Genomic DNA, 26,559 nt, shown 5'->3' on the forward strand with positions numbered 1-26,559 from the left:
TCGTTTAGTCGTGTCCGACTCTTCGTGACCCCATGGACCAGAGCACGCCAGGCACTCCTGTCTTCCACCGCCTCCCGCAGTTTGGTCAGGCTCATGTTTGTAGCTTCGAGAACACTATCCAACCATCTTATCCTCTGTCGTCCCCTTCCCCTTCTCCTTGTGCCCTCCATCTTTCCCAACATCAGGGTCTTTTCCAGGGAGTCTTCTCTTCTCATGAGGTGGCCAAAGTATTGGAGCCTCAACTTCACGATCTGAACTTCACGACTGCATTTAGCCATTTCAATAGAATGTATTGGGCATGATTTTTGTATGCCTGCATTTTGTAATCCTCATGCCACGCTCCTGCACTGTGTAAAGCTGTGATGTGTACATAGCCTACCGCTTCCAGCCTTATCTGACCCTAGAAGCGCAGGTGATATTTGGAGAAAGAGGGAGGAGTTGAGCTAGCATCTGTGTGAGAACTCACATATCTCCTCCAATGTCTTTGACATCTTTTGGTACCAGGGAAGTAAGATATGGGATTGAAATGTCAACAGTGCGATGGAAGTCCTGGTTGCCATGGGCATGGTTTCAAAGTGAGACGTATGAGACCCAAATGGCCTGGGCACTCGGGGACACAGCAAGGTAATTTCAGAGGAGTCAATATCCGCATGAAGCCAGGCATCCCATGACCTGTAACCTTTCTTGAATCAAGTGGAAGAGTGTCATGGCATTTTATCAGTCTTTCTGTGTTGTGTATATGATCTTCTAATATGCCTCCTGGCAGCCTTTTTGAACTAGCCATTCTGCTGAACAGCGGTTAGCAAGGCTGTCCTATTGCAGTAGTTTGAATAAACGAGGTCCCTGCAGGATGCTGAGATTGCTCTCATTCTATTGGTTCTGAGTTTTTGTTTCAGGTATTCCCTCCACTGGGTCATGAACCTGTGATATAGAAGCAAATTCTGATCACACGAGCAATTCACGTACTTTATATTTTCCTTTCTTCTGTGAGAAGCTTAAGTCAAGGATTCCCTTTCTGCTGTCCTCTGATCACTCACAATGGGCGTATGCCAAGAGGAAAGAATAGTATCCATGAAGAAACAGAGTTCTTGGTTCATCCCACGCCAAAGGGAGTTGGGAGCAAGAGAAGGACAAGTTTCTTTGCTTTAGGGTCCTCCAGGGTATGCCTTCAAAGATGGAAGAAGATGACGGGAAGAGCTAAGGGCAGGAATGCGTTTAAGAGGGAAGAGAATCTAATTGCATTGTTTCAATAAAATTTTGCATCCCAGGTACAAAGTTTCCATCCTCATTTCTGTAGCTTGATTGTTAGGCGGGAGAAGCAAGATTATATAGTGACATCTAAAGGATACTAGACAAATTTTATTTGATATACAGTGGAACCTCGGGTTTTTAGCATCTTGGTACCTGAATGTTTCAGTTTTCAAATGCCAAAAACCTGGAAGTAATTGCTTCTGTTTTCGAACGTGTCTTAGACGTTGAAGCACTTTCGTTGCTTTCCCCCCCATTTTTTCATTAGCGCCTGAGTTTTTGAATGTCTTCCAGAACGGATTGTAGTTCTCCATGGTGATACTAATAGTTATATGTAAGTTTATCTAGAGCACGGGTGTCAAACACAAGGCCCGCGGGCCAGATCCGGCCCGCCAGACCTCATCATGTGGCCCGCGTAGCATTTCCAGGATCGTGGGACGAAACTGGCCAAGCAGCCGCGGCCCCGCTCCCCCCGGGGAACGTGCCCCGTCATCCTCCGCTTCTGCCTTGCTCCCTGTGACAGGAATTCCCCAAAGTGCATCAGCATCTGCCGCTTGCCCAGCAGCCCCGGCGCCGCCTTGCGCCCGGCGCCCTCGCCATCCTCGGGCAGCCGGGAAGCTGCTCCTGGGCTCCGCCTGAAGCCACGCAGAGCCCGCAAGGTGCCCTCGGCGCAACATGGGCAGGGTAAAAGGCGAAGCTCTGGAGGGAAAGGCGGCCGGATTCCCCTCCTTGGCGGGTCCGGTGGTCTCCCGCCTCCTCTGAGGAAGGGTCTCTTCTTCAGCTTTTCTGATCCTTCGTGGCCCCGTTGGGAGAAGCCGAAATAAATAATGGCCGTGCCATTAAAGTTCTCTCTTTTATAAAAGGGATCCCCAGGGCTATCCAGTACTGTACAACCCCTGCAGTGCAGGAATTTCAGCCATAACATCCATGGCAGACAGACATCCCACCTCTGCTTAAAAACCTCCAAGAAGGGAAAAACCTCCCGAGGGAGACCATTCCCCTGTTGAACAGCCCTTACCAGCAGAAAGTTCTTTCCCATGTTTAGTCAAAATCTTTATTGTAACATGAATCCACTGGTTCGAGTCCTACCTTCCCTAATGGAAGAATACAAGCTTGCTCCATTTCCCATGTGAAATGCCCCTTAGACATTTGAAGATGGCTATCATATCTCTTCTCAGTCTCCTGCCTTAGGTTGGTGGATGGGTGGACCTCCCATGGGAACGTAGTCCAGAGGGAGCATGCCTGGACTAGGAACCCTTGACTGAATGCTGAAATCCTCACCACAGGCAGGAAACTCAGTGCCATCAACAGAGGAATAGCAGCACTTACTCCCCATGACCCTACAGTAGCTGCTGCAATAGTATTTTGACAGGCGTGTGACACCCATATCTTTATCCCAACAGAAGTGCATGCTTTTAGTACTTTCAGGTGGGATCTGTCTTGGTGGTGCATCCTGGAGGCTGCTCTTTAAAATGAAGGCTAGGGACCCTGTGAAGATTGAAGCACCCTGCCAGCTGACTATAAAAAAGCTGGCGGAACTGGGGATTATGACCTGGCCTACGTAGAAAGATTACCATAATAAAGGACAAAAGTGGTAAGGACCTAACAGAAGCAGAAGACATCAAGAAGAGGTGGCAAGAATACACAGAGGAATTATACCAGAAAGATATGGATGTCTCGTACACCCCAGGTAGTGTGGTTGCTGACCTTGAGCCAGACATCCTGGAAAGTGAAGTCAAATGGGCCTTAGAAAGCACTGCAAATAACAAGGCCAGTGGAAGTGATGGTATTCCAGCTGAACTATTTAAAATTTTAAAAGATGATGCTGTTAAGGTGCTACACTCAATATGCCAGCAAATTTGGAAAACTCAGCAGTGGCCAGAAGATTGGAGAAGATCAGTCTACATCCCAATCCCAAAGAAGGGCAGTGCCAAAGAATGCTCCAACTACCGCACAATTGCACTCATTTCACACGCTAGCAAGGTTATGCTTAAAATTCTACAAGGAAGGCTCAAGCAGTATGTGGATCGAGAACTCCCAGAAGTGCAAGCTGGATTTAGAAGAGGCAGAGGAACCAGAGACCAAATTGCAAACATGCGCTGGATTATGGAGAAAGCTAGAGAGTTCCAGAAAGACATCTACTTCTGCTTCATTGACTATGCAAAAGCCTTTGACTGTGTCGACCACAGCAAACTATGGCAAGTTCTTAAAGAAATGGGAGTGCCTGATCACCTCATCTGTCTCCTGAGAAATCTCTATGTGGGACAAGAAGCTACAGTTAGAACTGGATATGGAACAACTGATTGGTTCAACATTGGGAAAGGAGTACGACAAGGCTGTATTTTGTCTCCCTGCTTATTTAATTTATATGCAGAATACATCATGCAAAAGGCTGGGCTGGATGAATCCCAAACTGGAATTAAGATTGCCGGAAGAAATATCAACAACCTCAGATATGCAGATGACACAACCTTGATGGCAGAAAGTGAGGAGGAATTAAAGAACCTTTTAATGAGGGTGAAAGAGGAGAGCGCAAAATATGGTCTGAGGCTCAACATCAAAAAAACGAAGATCATGGCCACTGGTCCCATCACCTCCTGGCAAATAGAAGGGGAAGAAATGGAGGCAGTGAGAGATTTTACTTTCTTGGGCTCCATGATCACTGCAGATGGTGATAGCAGCCACGAAATTAAAAGACGCCTGCTTCTTGGGAGAAGGGCAATGACAGGCCTAGACAGCATCTTGAGAAGTAGAGACGTCACCTTGCCAACAAAGGTTCGTATAGTTAAAGCCATGGTTTTCCCAGTAGTGATGTATGGAAGTGAGAGCTGGACCATAAAGAAGGCTGATCGCCGAAGAATTGATGCTTTTGAATTATGGTGCTGGAGGAGACTCTTGAGAGTCCCATGGACTGCAAGAAGATCAAACCTCTCCATTCGGAAGGAAATCAGCCCTGAGTGCTCACTGGAAGGACAGATCCTGAAGCTGAGGCTCCAAGACTTTGGCCACCTCATGAGAAGAGAAGACTCCCTGGAGAAGACACTGATGCTGGGAAAGATGGAGGGCACAAGGAGAAGGGGGCGACAGAGGACGAGATGGTTGGATAGTGTTTTCGAGGTTACCAGCATGAGTTTGACCAAACTGCGGGAGGTAGTGGAGGGCAGAGGTGCCTGGCGTGCTCTGGTCCATGGGGTCACGAAGAGTCGGACACGACTAAACAACAACAACAACAAGGTGGTGTGTGTGTGTATTCTGTGTCACTCCCCTCTACACTTGAGGTTCTGGAAGTGCAGTTGCGTTCCCAGGTGCCAGAAATGGTGGTCTTTCTTCGCACTAGAGCACGGGTGTCAAACACAAGGCCCGCGGGAAGTCACAGCTTGAAAAAGACAGACCTAACGCCAGACATTGATGGACTGACCTCAGGAAAACGATGTCAGCCATCTAGTCAGAAAAGTTAAAAAAAAGTTAATGCCTTGTGTTTGCCATATGTGTAATAAAAAGTGTTTGGCAATATTTGTATGTTTTTTTAAAAAAAATACTGTCTGTTACCAAAAATTTTCAATAAATTGTACAATAATTGTACATTTGAATATCTACTTGCCATTATTCTATGTTTCTGCTTTCAGAGCTAGTTATTACTTACATTATTACAAAAAACAGTAATAATTAAATGCAGTGACAATAATTTATGATAATAAAGAGCGGACACATAGTCCTACAGATACAACCGGCCCTTTGAGGGTGACCAAACTGCTGATGCGGCCCCCGATGATTTTGAGTTTGACACCCCTGATCTAGAGCATCCACATATCACAAGAAGGGTTGTCTTTATTTGGGAAAATAGGAAATATTAAAAGGAAAATGCCTTACTGTGGTACCTCGGGTTACAAACACCTCAGGTTACGAACACTTCAGGTTACAGCCTCCGCTAACATGGAAATAGTATCTTGGGTTAATAATTTTACCTCAGGATGAGAACAGAAATCGCAGGGCGGCAGTGGGAGGCCCCATTAGCTAAAGTGATACCTCAGGTTAAGAACGGACCTCCAGATCGAATTAAGTTCGTAACCCGAGGTACCACTGTATTAGGAAGAGAAAATAAGAGAGTAACGCCGAAGGAAATGGGGTCGGGGAGAGGCAGGTGCGGTTTTAAGGTCTCGGGCCTTTCAAGGTGCTGCTGGCATCAAAATGAGAGCCAGGCTGGTGGCGAGGAAAAGGCCCGCCAGGAGGATGTCCTTGCAGGACCTTTCGTGCTCCTCCTGCTCCTGTTTCCGAGGGAGGGAGCAGCTCAGAAGCCAGTCCGGGGGTCCCCCAAATAAGGCCCCCCTCCGGGTGCAGGCCTTGCCGACTTTAAAGGGCGAGAGAGAGGGGGGAGCTGGGGCGCCCGGCTCGCCAAGGGTTAAAAGGAACGGAGCTGGATTCCTAGAGAGGACCGGAAATAAAGGGAGGAGGTTCTCCCCCATCCCTTCCTGCAAGGAGGAGGGCTGTTGTCTCTCTGCTCCTTCTGGGATCCGGTGAGTCTCCTTCCTCTTCTGCTTAGGTTGTCTTGGGGAGATGGGGGAGTCCCCAGGGGGAGGGCAGCCAGGAGGGTCCCCCAAGAAGAGAGAGAAGGGAGCCTGGGGAGCTCCGCTTTGCAAGGAACAGCGCAGAAGGCCAGCCAGGGGGGCCAGGGAGTCATCCTTCTTAGGGACCCCCCAGAGTCATCTAGTCGAACCCGCGGCAGCGCCGGAATCTCTTGCCCAACCTGGGGCTCGAACCCAAGACGCTGAGATCAAAGAGACTCATGTTCTACTAACTGAGCTCTTCTGCCTTATTCGGGTTTGTTTCTGCAATTCACGTGGGTCCTCAGAGCTTGGTTTGCTCCACCTTGCAAGGGTTAAGAGGAAATGAGCTGCATTCCTAGAGAGGACAGGAAATAAAGGGGGGAACGAGATCCTCTCGAGCAAAAGCCCCTCCCGCTCCCTGCAAGAGGGGGAGGTGGCTTTCGTCTCCTCTGCAGGAGCTGCCTCAGTTTCCCTTCAGGGACCTGGTGAGTTCCCTCTCTTTTCTGCCTTAGGGTGCACTGGGGAGAAGTGGGGCGGGTCCATGGGGACCCCCAAGTCAGGGATAAGAGGTTCTGCCCCCCTTCCTCTCTGCAAAACCAGGGAGGCTGCAAGTAGCAGGAGGTCTGCAACTCTCTTCTTCCTTAGCATCAAGACGCCGCTTGCTCCTTTGGGGAGGGTGGGCTTGAGTCAGGAAGAAAAGGGCATGCAAAGGAACCCCGATGGGATTGAGGAAACAGGCACGCTCATTAACCCAGGTGGGGCAGCCAGATGAACACATTTGGAGGTAGAAATAAATGAAGTCCTTCTATGTTGCAGTGTGCAGTTATAATAAAATTATTATTATTATTAGTAGTAGTAGTAGTGCCCAACCCATCTTGTTGGGTCTCCCCAGCCAATCAGGGCAGCTTCCAACAAAGAATAAAAATACATTAAAATGTCACACATTAAAAACTTCCCTGAGCAGGGCTGCCTTCAGATGTCTTCTAAATGTCAGGTAGTTATTTTATCTCTTTGACATCTGGTGGGAGGGCGTTCCACAGGGCGGGTGCCACTACCGAGAAGGCCCTCTGCCTGGTTCCCTGTAGCTTTGCTTCTCGCAGTGAGTCAACCACCAGAAGGCCATCAGCGCTGGACCTCAGTATCCGGGCAGAACGATGGGGGTGGAGACGCTCCTTCAGGTATACTGACCCATGGAACTCCCATCCACAGGAGGAAGGGATGGCCACCAAGCCAGATGTCTTGAGAAGAGGATGAGGGCAATTCAGGGAGGAGCAGAGGGCTAGCGATGGCTCCAGGCCCCCACAGTTGAGGGCAGCCATGCAGGGGGAGAGAGTTATCCCTGGGCTCCAGCCCTGCTGGTGGGCTTCCCAGAAGAGGCCCCAGGTTGGCCTCAGTGAGAACAGGAGGCTGGACTGTCTTCACCCAAAAGGAAAGCAGAGCCCAACCTGGTGATAACAGAATAAAGGATGCAAGGAGGGAGCTGCATGGACTGGGTGGGCACAGAGGAATGGTGAAGGGAACCAGCTGGGGAAGCCACAAGGGAAGGCAGCTCTGGGCCAGGGGAGGGGTTTGGGGGCAATGAAGACTGGTCAGAGGGAGAAGACTGGGAGGAGGAGATGTCTGAAGCTGACGAGGTAACGGGGCTTAGTGTGCGAGGGGAATCTGTGGCAGAGAGCAATCTAGACCCAGAGGCAGGAGATTCAGATGACGGAGGCCAAGAGGTAGGGATGATTCTAGCTGGTCTCCCCTCCTCCTGTGACAAGTCCCCCCCCCATCATCATAATCAATTACTTGATGTTTACCCAAAATTCCCATGGCAGATTAAAACAGTATATCACAATATTAAGAAGAGTATAAAATTGTTACTATCACAGAAATAAGCGAAATCCTATATCTCTCTCTATTTAAAGCACCGTCTTCTGGCCTCTTTGGCCAGGTGACGCTCTGATCCTCAGAATAAAGAAAGAGGGACCCACCCCAGGAGTCTTGAGAATGTGGGAGATTGCAAGTGCTGCAACATGAGAGAGCAGGAAATAAATGTGCCCTGACATTTGGGGGTGGGAGGGACCCCTACTATTGCCCTGGATCCAGATGACCACTCAACCATTCTGACTTCCTTCCTTTATTTTTTAAGGAAAGCTCAGTCTGAGTTGTGCTGCAGTCCAGCCCTGGTTCCTAGCAAGACTCATCCACACTTGCCCAGGGAATATTTCTATTCACCTGACTGTGTATCAGATTTACCGGTATATTAAAAAAAAAATTTGCTTTTTAGGATTTGCTAAAACCTCTCATTAAGACAGGCAGAACTTGGCAGAAGACGTAGGGACTTCTTTCGATTTCTTGGAGGTGTCCTGAGAACAGAGATGGATGAGCAAGACACAGCTGGGCCTGAAGCAGGAAGACTTCATTCCATCCAAACTCTTAGCCATGGAGGAATCTGGGGAAAGTCTGCCCAAAGGATCCTGGGTGAGGAGGACACCCTCCGCTCAGAGGTGCAGAGCCAGCAACTCAGGCGGCTTTGCAACCAGGAGGCCAAAGGACCCCGAGAGGTTTGCAACCGACTCTACCACCTTTGCCGTCAGTGGCTGAAACCAGAAACCCACACGAAAGCTGAGATGCTGGACCTGGTGATCTTGGAGCAGTTCCTGGCTGTCCTTCCAGCAGAGATGGAGAGCTGGGTGAGGGAATGTGGAGCGGAGACCAGTTCCCAGGCAGTGGCCCTGGCTGAAGGTTTCCTCCTGAGTCAGGCAGAGCAGCAGGTGAGAGAGACTTTCCTCTGGATACTTCCAAGGAGTTCCGAACTTGAGGGAGAGTATCTCCCAATTCTCTACTAATTTTGTCATCCTTTTTTTGGAAAGCATCCGAGGAATGATATTCAATACCCCTAAAGTTTTTGTGCCCTTTGCCATTCGAGTACCAATCTAATAGTTTTGATTGCTTGGTGCTCTTGCAGGGGAAGGATCAGTTTCCAGAAATGGGTCCGGATTCTTCTGAGGTAGAGAGAACTCCGTTGGACTCCAGAGTGAGGCCACTGGGTAAGGAGGAAGGAGTTTTTTCTCCCCCATTTTATCACATGTTGTGGATTTTGAAACTAATCCGTGAATTATTCTCATCTTTTGGTGGAGATCACAGGGGGCCAAGAGCCCAGAGAAAGGGGGATGTATTTTAGCACAACTAATATGTGAAACAGGGACACGGGTGGCGCTGTGGGTAAAAGCCTCAGCGGCTAGGGCTTGCCGATCGAAAGGTCGATGGTTTGAATCCCCGCGGCGGGGTGCGCTCCCGTTGTTCGGTCCCAGTGCCTGCCAACCTAGCAATTTGAAAGCACTCCCGGGTGCAAGTAGATAAATAGGGACCGCTTACCCAGCGGGAAGGTAAACGGCGTTTCCGTGTGCTGTGCTGGTGCTGGCTCGCCAGATGCAGCTTGTCACGCTGGCCATGTGACCCGGAAGTGTCTCCGGACAGCGCTGGCCCCCGGCCTCTTGAGTAAGATGGGCGCACAACCCTAGAGTCTGTCAAGACTGGCCCGTACGGGCAGGGGTACCTTTACCTAATATGTGAAATAATAATAATAATAATAATAATAATAATAATAATAATAATAATAATAATAAATTAATTTATATCCCGCCCTCCCCAGCCGAAGCTGGGCTCAGGGCGGCTAACAACAATCAAAATAGTCCAACATTCTAAAAACATTCATTATAAAATTAATTAAATCAAATCAAAATCAAATTAATGGCAACCATCAAGCAAAATTCTGTGCAGATTGCCAGAGGAGGGGGTCAGGCTGCGCCCTGACCAAAGGCCTGGTGGAACAGCTCTGTCTTGCAGGCCCTGCGGAAGGATGTCAGGTCCTGCAGGGCCTTAGTCTCTTGTGACAGAGCGTTCCACCAGATTGGAGCCGCGGCCGAGAAGGCCCTGGCTCTGGTTGAGGCCAGCCTAACTTCTCTGTGGCCTGGTATCTTTAGGATGTTTTTATTTGCAGACCGTAAATTTCTCTGTGGGACATACCAGGAGAGGCGGTCCCGTAGGTACGAGGGTCCTAGGCCGTATAGGGCTTTAAAGGTTACTAACGTCCACATTTACGTGGCTACTCTTTCTTTTTTGACGGACCACCTACAGTTTTCCTTTGATGCACTTACCTTTTTCTCTCGTAGGAGCCAGAACGATGCCAGCAAGACCTGTTTCTCCATCTTTTCTTGGTGGCGAAGGGGAAGCTGCCCCTGTGGAAGCAGAGCAGGTAGGAGGAAGGAGCCATGTGGGGAAAGAGGATGTCATGGACGGGTTGGACACAGAGGAAAGGTGGGAGGAACCGCCAAGGAAAGAAGGGTTGAATGCTAAAATTGGCTTCTAAGCAGTTTCCACACCACACCAAAGAGTGGCCAGAATTCACCCCATCAGTCACACAATGGGGCTTTCCCCCTCTCATCCCCCTGTCATTGCCCCCCTGTGCACCTTGATGTTGTCTATAGGGCATCAGGAGGGTCCTCCCCACCCGGCAAGAACAGCACACAGGGAAAGAAGGAAGGGGATCTTTCCATGTGGCAAATGGGAATGTGTCCATAATGAAATGTGCAGAAAAAGAATCCCATTAAAACATAACATCAGTTAAGAGGCAGAAGACAACAGAGCAAAGTGTGACTGTTCACCTTGATGTTGTCTAAGAGGACAACCTTTTTCCTTTTCTTTTAGGGTCCAGTGTGCTTTGAAGATGTAGCTGTGCATTTCACAGACGAGGAGTGGGCGTTGCTGGATCCTTGCCAGAGAGCTCTTCACAAGGAAGTCATGGAGGAAAATCGTGGGAGGTTGGACTCTCTTGGTAAGGCTTCCTCTTGGATCATCCTATTAGCTTTGCAATTCAAGACATATCTCTATGGGAAGAACCTCTGATTTTTCGATGGGGCTCAACAGCAGCACCCGCAGCAGCACCTGGGATGTTAACACTCCCACAGCAAGCCTTAGTTGGAAGACTATTGACTCTCTGTGAATATTCTTCCTTCAGTTCTGCCTTTTCAAAGCATGAAACCCAGCCAGATGGGTGGGTTATAAACAATAAAATTATATACAATTATCATCATCATGCCTATCTCCCTCCAAGATGGCTCCCCTTTTGTTCTTTGAGTGCTGGCCTGTCTGCAGCCGCACAGCCTCCCATCAGGGCCCCTTCACCAGGGGCAGCAGCACAGGAAGGGCCTCAGGAAAGCAGCCATGACTGCAGCAGGGCTGGGAACCATCTGGCCAGATGCAGAGGAGCAGGAGGAGCAGGAAGGCTGACCCCTCTCCTTCCCCTCATAGGGCCAGGGCCACAAGAGGTGCACGTTGCTGAGCACGGGGAAAGGAGCTCAGCTGAAGAGCCTCTGGGAGAGATAAGATACCCCTCCGTATTTTTCCCAGGCTCCTCTAAACTCCCCAAGGCTTTCTTAAATGTAGGCTTCAAAGTGATTCAGGTAGTTCAAGTAGCTTCTGTCAGATTTTTTGTTTCAGTTCTTGCTTCTTTCTGTCCTTAGTTGACTTAAGAGACGAGTGACATTAGAGATGGCACAGATCCCATGATTGGACCAAACAAAATCCATCCCAGAAAATAACCAGGCTGTTTAAATCTTATGAGGTGAACCCTGCAGGAAGACCTCACATCTAACTCCCTTCAGTTCTTCCTGGGTCACAAGCATTAATTAGCACTGCTCCATTATTGCTGGTTCCATTGCTTCCTGAGGCTCCAAATCTGTTTCTCTCTCAGTTGCAGGTGGTGATGAATTGGAGCTGAAGAACGAAGGAGACCACAACAAAAGCAATACAGTGGAGAAGTCATATCCATATTCAGAGTGCAGAGAGAGCTTCAGTCAGAGCTCCCATTCCACTTCAAATCAAAGAAATCCCCTTGAGAAGAAACCCTATCAGTGCTTGGAATGTGGAAAGAGCTTCAGGGAGAAAAACAAGCTCACTGTCCATCAGAGAATTCATACAGGGGAGAAACCCTATCAGTGCCAAGAGTGTGGAAAGAGCTTCAGTCAAAAGGGCAGTTTAACTACCCATCAGAGAATTCATACAGGGGAGAAACCTTATCACTGTTTGGAATGTGGAAAGAGATTCATTGACAGACGCCAGCTCACTGTCCATCAGAGGATTCATTCGAGGGAGAAACCTTATCGATGCTTTGAATGTGGAAAGAGCTTCAGTCAGAGCACCCAGCTCACTTTCCATCACATACTTCATTCCGGGGGGAAACCATATCACTGCTTGCAATGTGGAAAGACTTTCACTTGGAAAATAAGTCTCACTTCCCATCAGAGAATTCATACAGGTGAGAAACCCTATCACTGCTTGGAATGTGGAAAGAGCTTCAGGGAGAGAAACAAGCTCACTGTCCATCAGATAATTCATACAGGGGAGAAACCCTATCAGTGCCGAGAGTGTGGAAAGAGCTTCACTCAAAAGGGCAGTTTAAATTCCCATCAGAGAATTCATAGAGGAGAAAAACCTTATCACTGCTTGGAGTGTGGCAAGAGCTTCTTTCGAAGAAGCCAGCTCACTGTCCATCAGAGAATTCATATAGGGGGAGAACCCTATCAGTGTTTGGAATGTGGCAAGAGGTTCAGGGAGAGAAGCAATCTAACTGTCCATCAGAGAATTCATACAGGGGAGAAACCCTATCAGTGCCAAGAGTGTGGAAAGAGCTTCAATCAAAAGGGCAGTTTAAATTCCCATCAGAGAATTCATACAGGGGAAAAACCATATCAGTGCTTGGAATGTGGCAAGAGTTTCTTTCGAAGAAGCCAGCTCACTGTCCATCAGAGAATTCATACCGGAGAGACACCCTATCAGTGCTTGGAATGTGGAAAGAGCTTCAGTCACCAAGGCCAGCTCAATGTCCATCAAAGAATTCATACAGGGGAGAAGCCATATCAGTGCTTGGAATGTGGCAAGAACTTCTTTCGAAGAAGCCAGCTCACTGTCCATCAGAGAATTCATACCGGAGAGACACCCTATCAGTGCTTGGAATGTGGAAAGAGCTTCAGTCACCAAGGCCAGCTCAATGTCCATCAAAGAATTCATACAGGGGAGAAGCCATATCAGTGCTTGGAATGTGGAAAGAAATTCACCCAGAGCGCCCATCTCACAATCCATCACAGAATTCATACAGGGGAGAAACCCTATCAGTGCTTGGAATGTGGCAAAGGCTTCAGAAAAAAGCGCAGTTTAACTTCCCATGAGAGAAGTCATACAGGGGGAAAACCCTATCAGTGCCAAGAGTGTGGCAAGAGCTTCAGAAAAAAGAACAATTTTACTTCCCATGAGAGAATTCATAAAGGGGAAAAACCCTATCAGTGCCAAGATTGTGGCAGGGGCTTCATTGACAGACGCTATTTCAGTGTCCATCAGAGGATTCATTCAGGGGAGAAACCCTATCAGTGCTTGGAATGTGGAAAGAGTTTCACTTGGAAAAGAAGTTTCACTTCCCATCAGAGAAGTCATACAGGTGAGAAACCTTATCACTGCTTAGAATGTGGAAAGAGCTTCATTCAAAGAGGCCTTCTCAGTGTCCATCAAAGAATTCATACAGGGGAGAAGCCCTATCAGTGCTTGGAATGTGGAAAGAAATTCACCCAGAGCGCCCATCTCACAACCCATCAGAGAATTCATACAGGGGAGAAACCCTATCAGTGCTTGGAATGTGGAAAGAGATTTATTGAGAAGGCCAAACTCGGGATCCATCAAAGAATTCACAGCAAGAGAAAACTATTTTAGTGCCAAGAATGTAGGAAGAGCTTCAGTCACAGGGCGCGTCTCGCTTCACATGAAAGAACTCACTTTGGGGGCAAATTATAGTAGTGGCTGTATACAGATTTAATTTTAGGAGCCCTTAGTTTGTATGAGGTGAGAATTGCAGTTGGGTTCTTTGCCACATCTGGTGCCCCATAGTAATTCCTACAACGTACCCAAGAACTGTGATTTGCAAATTATTGGCCAAGGTACTTAGTACCATCTTTAGAGTTTCCTTTCTCTTGGCAGATCAAAATGAGCAGGAGACAGCAAAGTTGCAATTTGAATTGGGTTGCAAAGCTGGGACAACTAGAATAAGATCCACTATTTGACTATTGACTCAAAACCCTACAATGTATTTTGTATAACGGACTTTTTATTTTTATTCTTTGTATATCGTATTGTTGTTTTATTGGTATGGGAAGTGGCTGACACAAATAAAGATCTATTCATTCATTGAATATTTTCTTCATGTCATGCCTGGGGTGAGGGATAAGAGTGATTTGGGAACACTGATGAGGTTGTTGTCCATGCTGAACTTTCCTAGGAAGGATTTGGTGTAAAAATTGTAATAGTTGATTGAATATTAGATATTATAGATTTTGATTCTGCTCGAAGTGTCCTAGTACTTATTGCATTTAGCCATTTCAGTAGAATGTATTGGGCATGATTTTTGTATGCCTGCATTTTGTAATCCTCATGCCACGCTCCTGCACTGTGTAAAGCTGTGATGTGTACATAGCCTACCGCTTCCAGCCTTATCTGACCCTAGAAGCGCAGGTGATATTTGGAGAAAGAGGGAGGAGTTGAGCTAGCATCTGTGTGAGAACTCACATATCTCCTCAAAGGTCTTTGACATCTTTTGGTACCAGGGAAGTAAGATATGGGATTGAAATGTCAACAGTCCCATGGAAGTCCTGGTTGCCATGGGCATGGTTGCAAAGTGAGACGTATGAGACCCAAATGGCCTGGGCACTCGGGGACACAGCAAGGTAATTTCAGAGGACTCGATATCCGCATGAAGCCAGGCATCCCATGACCTGTAACTTTTCTTGAATCAAGTGGAAGAGTGTCATGGCATTTTATCAGTCTTTCTGTGTTGTGTATATGATCTTCTAATATGCCTCCTGGCAGCCTTTTTGAACTAGCCGTTCTGCTGAACAGCAGGTTAGCAAGGCTGTCCCTATTGCAGTAGTTTGAATAAACCAGGTCCCTGCAGGATGCTGAGATTGCTCTCATTCTCTTGGTTCTGAGTTTTTATTTCAAGTATTCCCTCCACTGGGTCATGAACCTGTGATATAGAAGCAAATTCTGATCACACGAGCAATTCACATACTTTATATTTTCCTTTCTTCTGTGAGAAGCTTAAGTCAAGGATTCCCTTTCTGCTGTCCTCCGATTATTCACTATGGGCGTATGCCAAGATGAAAGAATCGTATCCATGAGGAAGCAGAGTTCTTGGTTCATCCCACGCCAAAGGGAGTTGGGAGCAAGAGATGGACAAGTTTGTTTGCTTTAGGGTCCTCCAGGGTATGCCTTCAAAGATGGAAGAAGATGAAGGGAAGAGCGCAAGGGCAGAAATGCGTTTAAGAGGAAACAGAATCTCATTGCATTGTTTCAATAACATTTTGCATCCCAGGTACAAAGTTTCCATCCTCATTTCTGTAGCTTGATTGTTAGGCGGGAGAAGCAAGATTATATAGTGACATCTAAAGGATACTAGACAAATTTTATTTGATATACAGTGGAACCTCGGGTTTTTAGCATCTTGGTACCTGAATGTTTCAGTTTTCAAATGCCAAAAACCTGGAAGTAATTGCTTCTGTTTTTGAACGCGTCTTAGACGTTGAAGCACTTTTGTTGCTTTCCCCCCCATTTTTTCATTTGCGCCTGAGTTTTTGAATGTCTTCCAGAACAGATTGTAGTTCTACATGGTGATACTAATAGTTATATGTAAGTTTATCTAGAGCATCCACATATCACAAGAAGGGTTGTCTTTATTTGGGAAAATAGGAAATATTAAAAGGAAAATGCCTTACTGTGGTACCTCGGGTTACAAACACCTCAGGTTACGAACACTTCAGGTTACAGACTCCGCTAATGTGGAAGTAGTACCTCGGGTTAAGAACTTTACCTCAGGATGAGAACAGAAATCGCAGGGCGGCAGCGGGAGGCCCCATTAGCTAAAGTGGTACCTCAGGTTAAGAACAGAGCTCCAGATCGAATTAAGTTCGTAACCCGAGGTACCACTGTATTAGGAAGAGAAAATAAGAGAGTAACGCCGAAGGAAATGGGGTCGGGGAGAGGCAGGTGCGGTTTTAAGGTCTCGGTCCTTTCAAGGTGCTGCTGGCATCAAAATGAGAGCCAGGCTGGTGGCGAGGAAAAGGCCCGCCAAGAGGATGTCCTTGCAGGACCTTTCGTGCTCCTCCTGCTCCTGTTTCCGAGGGAGGGAGCAGCTCAGAGGCCAGTCCGGGGGTCCCCCAAATAAGGCCCCCCCTCCGGGTGCAGGCCTTGCCCGGGCCACGGCTTTGCAGAGGGAGAGAGGGGGGAGAGAGGAGGAGCCCGGCTCGCCAAGGGTTAAAAGGAACTGAGCTGGTTTCCTAGAGAGGACCGGAAATAAAGGGAGAAGGTTCTCCCCCATCCCTTCCTTCAAGGAGGAGGGCTGTTTTCTCTCTGCTCCGCAAGTGCTGCCTCGGTGGCGCCTTCTGGGATCCGGTGAGTCTCCTTCCTCTTCTGCTTAGGTTGTCTTGGGGAGATGGGGGAGTCCCCAGGGGGCAGGGCAGCCAGGAGGGTCCCCCAAGAAGAGAGAGAAGGGGGCCTGGGGAGCTCCGCTTTGCAAGGGCTCCAAGGAACAGCGCAGAAGGCCAGCCACGGGGGCCAGGGAGACATTCTTCTTAGGCACCCCCAAATTCATCTAGCCCAACCCGCGGCAGGAATCTCTTGCCCAACCTGGAGCTCGAACCCAAGACCCTGAGATCAGAGAGACTCATTTTCTACTAACTGAGCTCTTCTGCCTTATTCGGGTTTGTTTCTGCAATTCACGTGGGTCCTCAGAGCTTGGTTTGCTCCACCTTGCAAGGGTTAAAAGGAAATGAGCTGCATTCCTAGACAGGACAGGAAATAAAAGATGGACGAGGTCCTCCCGAACAAAAGCCCCTCCCGCTCCCTGCAAGAGGGGGAAGGTGGCTTTCGTCTCCTCTGCAGGAGCTGCCTCAGTTTCCCTTCAGGGACCTGGTGAGTTCCCTCTCTTTTCTGCCTTAGGGTGCATTGGGGAGAAGTGGGGAAGGTCCAGGAGGTCTGCAACTCTCTTTTTCCTTAGCATCAAGACGCCGCATGCTCCTTTGGTGAGGGGGGGGGGTCACTGAGTCAGGAAGAAAAGGACATGCAAAGGAACCCCAATGGGATTGAGGAAGCAGTCACGTTCATTAACGCAGGTGGCAGCCAGACAGACACATTTGGAGGTAGAAATAAATAAAGTCCTTCCATTTCGCAGTGTGCAGGTAGACCCATGGAAATCCCATCCACAGGAGGAAGGGATGGCCACCAAGCCAGATGTCTTGAGAAGAGGGTGAGGGCAATTCAGGGAGGAGCAGAGGGCTAGCGATGGCTCCAGGCTCCCACAGTTGGGGGCAGCCATGCAGGGGGAGAGAGTTATCCCTGGGCTCCAGCCCTGCTGGTGGGCTTCCCAGAAGAGGCCCCAGGTTGGCCTCAGTGAGAACAGGAGGCTGGACTGTCTTCACCCAAAAGGAAAGCAAAGCCCAACCTGGTGATAACAGAATAAAGGATGCAAGGAGAGAGCGGCATGGACTATTACAAAGAGTATAAAATTATTACAATCGCAGACAGTAGGCAAATCCTACATCTCTCTTTTTTAAAACACTGTCCTTTGGCCTCCCCCCCACAGGTTATTTGGTCCCACACACCTGTTCTTTGGCCCCACCCACTTTACTCTCATGGTTGGCCAGGTAAAGATCTGGCCCTCAGAATAAAGAAAGATGGACCCACCCCAGGAGTCTTGAGAATGTGGGAGATTGCAAGTGCTGCAACATGAGGCAGAAGCAGGAAAGAAATGTGCCCTAACATTTGGGGGTGAGAGGGAATCCCACTATAGCCTTGGGTCCCAATTACACTTAGTACAGATGACTCACTCATCCATTCTGACTTCCTTCCTTCTTCCTTCCTTTATTTTTTAAAGAAAGCTCAGTCTCAGAAGTGTTTTGCAGTGCAGCCCTGGTTCCTAGCAAAACTCATCCACACTTGCGAGCGAACATGTCTATTCACCTGGCTGTGTATTATTTTATATTTGAAAAATATTTTTTCTTTTTAGGATTTGCTAAATCCTCTCATTAAGACAGGCAGAACTTGGCAGAAGACGTAGGGACTTCTTTCGATTTCTTGGAGGTGTCCTGAGAACTGAGATGGATGAGCAAGACTCAGCTGGGCCTGAAGCAGGAAGAGGCCATTCCATCCAAACCCTTAGCCATGGAGGAATCTGGGGAAAGTCTGTCCAAAGGATCCTGGGTGAGGAGGACACCCTCCGCTCAGATGTGCAGAGCCAGCAACTCAGGCGGCTTTGCAACCAGGAGGCCAAAGGACCCCGAGAGGTTTGCAACCGACTCTACCGTCTTTGCCGTCAGTGGCTGAAACCAGAAACCCACACGAAAGCTGAGATGCTGGACCTGGTGATCTTGGAGCAGTTCCTGGCTGTCCTTCCACCAGAGATCGAGAGCTGGGTGAGGGAATGTGGAGCGGAGACCAGTTCCCAGGCAGTGGCCCTGGCTGAAGGTTTCCTCCTGAGTCAGGCAGAGCAGCAGGTGAGAGAGACTTTCCTCTGGATAATTTCATGGGGCTCCAAACTTGAGGAAGAGTATCCCCCAATTCTCTACTAATTTTGTCATCCTTTTTTTGGAAATGATCCGAGGAATGATATCCGATACCCCTAAAGTGTGTGTGCCCTTTGCCATTCCAGTTCCAATCTAATTCTTTTGAATGCTTGTTGCTCTTGCAGGGGAAGGATCAGTTTCCAGAAATGGGTCCCGATTCTTCTGAGGTAGAGAGAACTCCGTTGGACTCCAGAGAGAGGCCACTGGGTAAGGAGGAAGGAGTTTTTTCTCCCCCATTTTATCACATGTTGTGGATTTTGAAACTAATCCGTGAATTATTCTCATCTTTTGGTGGAGGTCACAGGGGGCCAAGAGCCCAGAGAAAGGGGGATGTATTTTAGCACAACTAATATGTGAAATGGTTACCAACGTCCACATTTACGTGGCTACTCTTACTTTTTTGAAGGCCCACCTACAGTTTTCCTTTGAGTGAAGCGTGCACTTACCTTTTTCTCTCGTAGGAGCCAGAACGATGCCAGCAAGACCTGTTTCTCCATCTTTTCTTGGTGGCGAAGGGGAAGCTGCCCCTGTGGAAGCAGAGCAGGTAGGAGGAAGGAGCCATGTGGGGAAAGAGGATGTCATGGACGGGTTGGACACAGAGGAAAGGTGGGAGGAACCGCCAAGGAAAGAAGGGCTGAATGCTAAAATAGGCTTCTAAGCAGTTTACACACCACACCAAAGAGTGGCTAGGATTCACCCCATCAGTCGCACAATGGGGCTTTCCCCGACTCATCCCCCTGTCATTGCCCCCCTGCGCACGTTGATGTTGTCTAAGAGGACAACCTTTATCTTTTTCTTTTAGGGTCCAGTGTGCTTTGAAGATGTAGCTGTGCATTTCACAGATGAGGAGTGGGCGTTGCTGGATCCTGACCTGAGAGCTCTTCACAAGGAAGTCACGGAGGAGAATCGTGGGATCTTGGACTCTCTCGGTAAGGATTCCTCTTGGATCATCCTATTTGCTTTGAAATTTAAGACATATATCTATGGGAGGAACCTTTGATTTTTTGATGGGGCTCAACAGCACCACCCGCAGCCCCTAGGATTCTAATACTCCCACAGAAAACCTTGGATGGAAGACTATTATCATTATCATCATTTGTCACATTTTTTGTTTCTGTTCTTGCTTCTTTCTGTCCTGGGTTGACTAAAGAGACGAGTGACATTAGAGATGGCACAGATCCCATGAAGCTCCAATCCGTTTCTCTCTCAGTTGCAGGTGGTGATGAATTGGAGCTGAAGAACAAGGGAGGCCACAACAAAATCCACAGAGTGGGGAAGTCATATCCATATTCAGAGTGCAGAGAGAGCTTCCGTCAGAGCTCCCATTCCACTTCAAATCAAAGAAATCCCCTTGAGAAGAAACCCTATCAGTGCTTGGAATGTGGAAAGAGCTTCAGGGAGAAAAACAAGCTCACTGTCCATCAGAGAATTCATACAGGGGAGAAACCCTATCAGTGCCAAGAGTGTGGAAAGAGCTTCAATCAATCGGGCGCTTTAACTTCCCATTACAGAATTCATACAGGGGAGAAACCTTATCACTGTTTGGAATGTGGAAAAAGCTTCATTCAACAAGGCCAGCTTACTATACATCAAAGAATTCATACAGGGGAGAAACCTTATCAGTGCTTGGAATGTAGAAAGAGGTTCAGAATATCAAGCGCACTCACTGTCCATCAGAGAAGTCATACAGGGGAGAAACCTTATCAGTGCTTGGAATGTGGAAAGAGCTTCAGTCAGAGCAGCCGGCTCATTGTCCATCACAGAATTCATTCTGGGGGGAAACCATATCAGTGCTTGCAATGTGGAAAGAGGTTTACTTGGAGAATAAGTTTCACTTCCCATCAGAGAATTCTTACTGGAAATAAAACCTATGACTGCTTGGAATGTGGAAAAAGCTTCAATCACCAAGGCCATCTTACTATACATCAAAGAATTCATAAAGGGGAGAAACCTTATCACTGCTTGGAATGTGGAAAAAGCTTCAGTAAACAAGGCCAGCTACTGTACATCAAAGAATTCATACAGGGGAGAAACCGTATCAGTGCTTGGAATGTGGAAAGAGCTTCACTTGGAAAATAAATTTCATTTCCCATCAAAGAATTCATACTGGAGATAAACACTATCATTGCTTGGAATGTGGAAAAAGCTTCAGTCACCAAGGCCAGCTTGTTGTTGTTTAGTAGTGTCTGACTCTTTGTGACCCCATGGACCAGAGCACGCCAGGCACTCCTGTCTTCCACTGCCTCCCGCAATTTGGTCAAACTCATGCTGGTAGCTTCGAGAACACTGTCCAACCATCTTGTACTCTGTCGTCCCCTTCTCCCTCCCTTTGTGCCCTTTATCTTTCCCAACATCAGGGTCTTTTCCAGGGAGTCTTCTCTTCTCATGAGGTGGCCAAAGTATTGGAGCCTCAGCTTCAGGATCTGTCCTTCGAGTGAGCGCTCAGGGCTGATTTCCTTCAGAATGGAGAGGTTTGATCTTCTTGCAGTCCATGGGACTCTCAAGAGTCTCCTCCAGCACTACAATTCAAAATCATCAATTCTTCGGCGATCAGCCTTCTTTACGGTCCAGCTCTCACTTCCCTACATCACTACTGGGAAAACCATAGCTTTATCTATACAGACCTTTGTTGGCAAGGTGAAGTCTCTGCTTTTTAAGATGCTGTCTAGGTTTGTCATTGCTTTTCTCCCAAGAAGCAGGCATCTTTTAATTTCGTGACTGCTGTCACCATCTGCAGTGATCATGGAGCCCAAGAAAGTAAAGTCTCTCACTGCCTCAATTTCTTCCCCTTCTACAGTATTTGCCAGGAGGTGATGGGACCAGTGGCCATGATCATAGTTTTTTTGATGTTGAGCCTCAGACCGTATTTTGCGCTCTCCTCTTTCACCCTCATTAAAAGGTTCTTTAACTCCTCACTTTCTGCCATCAAGGTTGTGTCATCTGCATATCTGAGGTTGTTGATATTTCTTCCGGTAATCTTAATTCCGGCTTGGGATTCATCCAGCCCAGCCTTTCGCATGATGACTTCTGCATATAAATTAAATAAGCAGGGAGACAATATACAGTGGTACCCCGCAAGACGAACGCCTCGCAAGACGGAAAACCCGCTAGACGAAAGGGTTTTCTGTTTTGGAGGCGCTTCGCAAAACCAATTTCCCTATGGGCTTGCTTCGCAAGACGAAAGCCCATAGGGAAATCTCCGGGGACCTCTTTTAAATGCTAGCGGTGGGGAGCAAAGCCTTCCCCCCCCCCGGCCTTCAGAAGAGGTCCAGGAAGGCTGGCGGGGGGCGAAAGGCTTTGCTCCCCACCGCCAGCATTTTAAAAGCAGTCCGGGATAGCAGGGAAGCGCTTCCCGCTATCCCGGACGGCTTTTGAAGGCAGGCGGGGGGGAGCAAAGACTTTTGCCCCCCGCTGGCCTTCAGAAGAGGTCCTGGACCTCTTCTGAAGGCCAGCGGGGGGCAAAAGTCTTTGCTCCCCCCTGATCTCAGCGCGCGCAGGCTTCTGCTGGCAACTCTCCGCAAGCAGCGGGAGCGCTCCCGCTGCTTGCGGAGAGGTCCGCGAAGCCTGGGCGCGCTGATCTCAGCGCGCGCAGGCTTCGGCATGCTGGCAACTCTCCGCAAGCAGCAGGAGCGCTCCCGCTGCTTGCGGAGAGGTCCGCGAAGCCTGGGCGCGCTGATCTCAGCGCGCGCAGGCTTCGGCATGCTGCTTTTGAAGGCAGGTGGGGGGGGGAGCAAAGACTTTCGCCCCCCGCCAGCCTTCAGAAGAGGTCCAGGACCTCTTCTGAAGGCTGGCGGGGGGCAAAAGTCTTTGTCCCCCCTGCCTGCCTTCCCAGGGGCTTTTAAATCGCCCCGGACAGCGGAGAAGTCCTCTGCTGTCCCGGGGCGATTTTAAAATGCCGCCCGCCAGCATTTTAAGATCGCCCCGGACAGCGGAGAAGTCCTCCGCTGTCCCGGGGTTTTTTAAAATGCTGGGGGTGGGAAGAAAAGCCCTTCCCCCCCCCCCCAGCCTTCAGAAGAGGTCGGGGGACAGACTGTCCCCGGACCTGGTCTGAAGTCGGTTTCCCTAGGAACGCATTGATTGATTTTCAATGCATTCCTATGGGAAACCGTGCTTCGCAAGACGAAAAACTCGCAAGAAGAAAAAACTTGCGGAACGAATTAATTTCGTCTTGCGAGGCACCACTGTACAGCCTTGTCGTAATCCTTTCCCAATTTTGAACCAATCAGTTGTTCCATATCCAGTTCTAACTGTAGCTTCTTGTCCCACATAGAGATTTCTCAGGAGACAGATGAGGTGATCAGGCACTCCCATTTCTTTAAGAACTTGCCATAGTTTGCAGTGGTCAACACAAAGGCTTTTGCATAGTCAATGAAGCAGAAGTATTTGTCTTTCTGGAACTCTCTCTTTTTTATGAGTTTTCAATTTAGATCTTTTAAAAGATTTTTATTAAAGTTTTCAAAATATTACAAAAAGAAAAAAAGAAAAATAAAAAATACAAAATAAAAACAGTTAAAAACAATTCAATCTTTTCATGTCTTATCTTTCATTCGCTTGTTCCCCAGACCTCCTCACACCTCCATTTTTTGTATCCAGTTCAATTGGTTGGTTCAGCAAATCCTTTCCCTCTTTATCTTTATCCTAATCTTTAATCTTAATATATTATAACTTTAAATTATCCCCTGTTAACAATCCATTTTTACACATCTTTATGTCTTTCTGGATCTCTGTGGCTTTCTCCATAATCCAGTGCATGCTTGCAATTTGGTCTCTGGTTCCTCTGCCTCTTCTAAATCCAGCTTGCACTTCTGGGAGTTCTCGGTCCACATACTGCTTAAGCCTGCCTTGTAGAATTTTAAACATAACCTTGCTAGCGTGTGAAATGAGTGCAATTGTGCGGTAATTCGAGCATTCTTTGGCACTGCTCTTCTTTGGATTGGGATGTAGACTGATCTTCTCCAATCCTCTGGCCACTGCTGAGTTTTCCAAATTTGCTGGCATATTGAGTGTAGCACCTTAACAACATCACCTTTTAAAATTTTAAATAGTTCAGCTGGAATATCATCTCTTCCACTGGCCCTGTTATTAGCAGTGCTTTCTAAGGCCCATTTGACTTCACTCTCCAGGATGTCTGGCTCATTCTATCATTTTTGAGATAGCATCCCAGTACAGCTTTCGCCACTCTTTTGTTGACTATGAGGGCAATTCCATTTCTTTTACGGGATTCTTGCCCACAGTAGTAGATATGATGGTCATCCGAACTGAATTTGCCCAATCCCGTCCATTTTAGTTCACTGATGCCCAGGATGTCAATATTTATTCTTGCCATCTCATTTTTGACCACATCCAACTTACCAAGGTTCATGGTTCTTACATTTCAGGTTCCTATGCAATATTTTTCTTTACAGCAGGGGTCTGCTACCCGCGGCTCCGGAGCCACATGTGGCTCTTTTACACCTTTGCCGCGGCTCCGGGGCGGATACTAGCGAGGGGAGGAGGCGCATTGTGCACCCCGACACTCCCCACTGTGGTGGGCACTGTACATGCTGTGACGTCTCATGGGGGCGGTGCGTGCGTTAGTCACGCACCATCCCGACGTCACCTTCCCGCCCGCTGTCAGATCGCGGCTCCGGATATATATTTGTTTTAAATGTCGCAATGGTTTTGCGGCTCCCAGTTTTTTTCCCTCGGAAACGGGTCCAAGTGGCTCTTTTTGTCTTAAAGGTTGCAGACCCCTGCTTTACAGCATTGGACTTTCCTTTTGCTTCCAGGCAGATCCGCAACTGAGCGACCTTTTGGCTTTGGCCCAGCCACTTCATCAGCTCTGAATCTACTTGTACTTGTCCTCTGCTCTTCCTCAGTAGCATGTTGGACGCCTTCTGACCTGAGGGGCTCATCTTCCAGCGTCATAACTTTTATATGCCTGTTGTCTTTGTCCATGGAGTTTTTTCTTGGCAGAGATACTGGAGTGGCTTGCCGGTTCCTGCTCCAGGTGGATCACGTTTGGTCAAAACTCTCCACTATGACCTGTCCATCTTGGGTGGGCCTGCATGGCATAGCTCATAGCTTCTCTGAGTTATTCAAGCCCCTTCACCGCAGCAAGGCAGTGATCCATGAAGGGGAAGGCCAGCTTACTGTACATCAAAGAATTCATACAGGGGGGAAACCCTATCAGTACTTGGAATGTGGAAAGAGATTCAGAATAAAAAGCCATCTTACTATCTATCAGAGAAGTCATACAGAGGAGAAACCCTATCAGTACTTGGAATGTGCCAAGAGCTTTATTCGAAAAGGCCATCAAACAATTCATACAGGAGAGACACCCCATCAGTGCTTGGAATGTGGCAAGGGCTTCAGAAGAAAGGGCAGTTTAACTTCCCATCAGAGAATTCCAAAAGGGGAAATACCTTATCAGTGCTTGGAATGTGGAAGGGGCTTCATTGACAGAGGCCATTTCACTGTCCATCAGAGAATTCATACAGGGGAGAAACCATATCAGTGCTCGGAATGTGGAAAGAAATTCACCCAGAGTTCCCATCTCACAACCCATCACAGAATTCATACAGGGGAGAAACCCTATCAGTGCTTGGAATGTGGAAAGAGATTCATTGAGAAGGCCAAACTCAGGATCCATCAAAGAATTCACAGCGAGGTGAAACTATTTTAGTGCCAAGAATGTGGAAAGAGCAGTCACAGGGCGCGTCTCGCTTCACATCAAAGAACTCACTTTGGGGGCAAATTATAGTAGTGGCTGTATACAGATTTATTTTTAGGATACTTTAGTTTGTATGAGGTGAGTATTGTAGCTGGGTTCTTTGCCACATCTGGTGCCCCATAGCTATTTTAACTACGTATCCAGAATTGTGACTTGCAAGTTCTTGGCCAAGGTGTTTAATACCTTCTTCACAGTTTCCAATCTCTTGGCAGATCAGGATGAGCAGGTGAGAGCAAAGGTTGCACGTTTTTTAGCTGGGACAATTCAAATAAGCTCCACTATTTGACTATTGACTCAAAACCCTACAATGTATTCTATATAACGGACTTTTAATTTTTATTCTTTGTATATTGTATTGTTGTTTTATTGGTATGGAATCTTCACCCAGTCAGTATTATATTTAAACCACAATGGCAGCAAAATGCTGTTTCAGGCATGCTTGTGTATTTCAAACAGTTGCCCTTGTCGTAACTAAAGTCTTTCTCCAAATCGAATCCTTCTCAGTGGCTGGTTAAATTAGCAAGTTATTTTATCTCCTCTAGTTCAGAGCCTGCCTGTTAGTTAAGTCCAATTTTTTAATCTTAAAAGACAGAGGAGTCCTCCACTCCTGGCGCCGGCTTTGGAGAGTTGCTGTGATGCGCGATACACCCAGCATCCCCCTGCCCCCCGCATTCCTTCAGGACAGGCAGCAGGTATCAGACAATCTGCGGGTGGGCTGCTCCCCCCCCAGCCCTGGGGGGGCAGTTGGGAGGATAATTACTCCCATATTATCCTCGTTATCCGCACGAAAGGGCTCCGCTGTTATGGGTACAGCTGTTCGCCATGGCAGCCAAACAGGAGGTCCATCGTGTCTCCTCTCAGTCTCCTCTTCAGGCTAAACGTGCCCAGCTTGTTTTCCAGACCTTTTAATTTTTGTGGCTGAACTGTATTCATAGAATACTGTCTCTTGCATTGCTTCATTTTTGAATGGCTAAAGATTGGATTTAAGCTCTGCTAGAGTGGCTCTGTGTGTGCTTGCCTTGCATCCTTTAAAACAGGAAATGGCTGTTTTTCTTTGCTCGCTATCCAACACACGTGCTTCTGTAGAGGATTACATATACCTAATATGACTCTCTCTTCTAATAATTAAATGGCCATCAAAATAAACCTGGGAGGTCCAGCCCACAATAAAAGACCACATGACACACCTGACTTTCCCTTTTACTTCCCACAACCACTTTCCCACAGGTTGGCCTCTAGGGTTCCCTTGCAGCCAGATGGTTCCCTCATTCCACAACACTAAACAGGTTCACACAGAAAGTAGGAAAATTGGCCCTTAAAAAGCTCAACAACTTTAGGACGCGGGTAAAGCCATCATAAGAGGCTTCTTTATACAACAAAACGCATTCCAAAGGAAAATAAAGGAGAA

At 47.8% G+C, this 26,559-nt stretch overlaps 1 protein-coding gene and 1 pseudogene across 2 annotated transcripts in view; both read left to right on the forward strand.

Moving 5' to 3' along the window:
• The window catches only part of ZNF546 (zinc finger protein 546), a 42,178-nt gene extending 28,161 nt beyond the window's left edge, over window positions 1-14,017 (forward strand). The window contains exon 5 of the mRNA XM_077932348.1: window positions 11,533-14,017. Within this exon, the coding sequence (XP_077788474.1) occupies window positions 11,533-13,541 (2,009 nt within the window). The 3' untranslated portion in view covers window positions 13,542-14,017. The remainder of the gene's footprint in view (window positions 1-11,532) is intronic.
• A 2,262-nt stretch (window positions 14,018-16,279) lies between these two features.
• LOC144328519 (uncharacterized) lies at window positions 16,280-26,337 on the forward strand (annotated as a pseudogene). The gene is made up of 7 exons (XR_013393783.1): window positions 16,280-16,790; window positions 17,884-18,370; window positions 18,565-18,646; window positions 18,901-18,983; window positions 19,242-19,368; window positions 19,650-20,590; window positions 24,556-26,337. The product of XR_013393783.1 is annotated as an uncharacterized LOC144328519 (transcript).
• Window positions 26,338-26,559: the final 222 nt, after the last annotated feature.

The sequence above is a fragment of the Podarcis muralis genome, chromosome 7 (assembly GCF_964188315.1).
Source record: "Podarcis muralis chromosome 7, rPodMur119.hap1.1, whole genome shotgun sequence".
In the NCBI taxonomy this organism is placed as follows: domain Eukaryota; kingdom Metazoa; phylum Chordata; class Lepidosauria; order Squamata; family Lacertidae; genus Podarcis; species Podarcis muralis.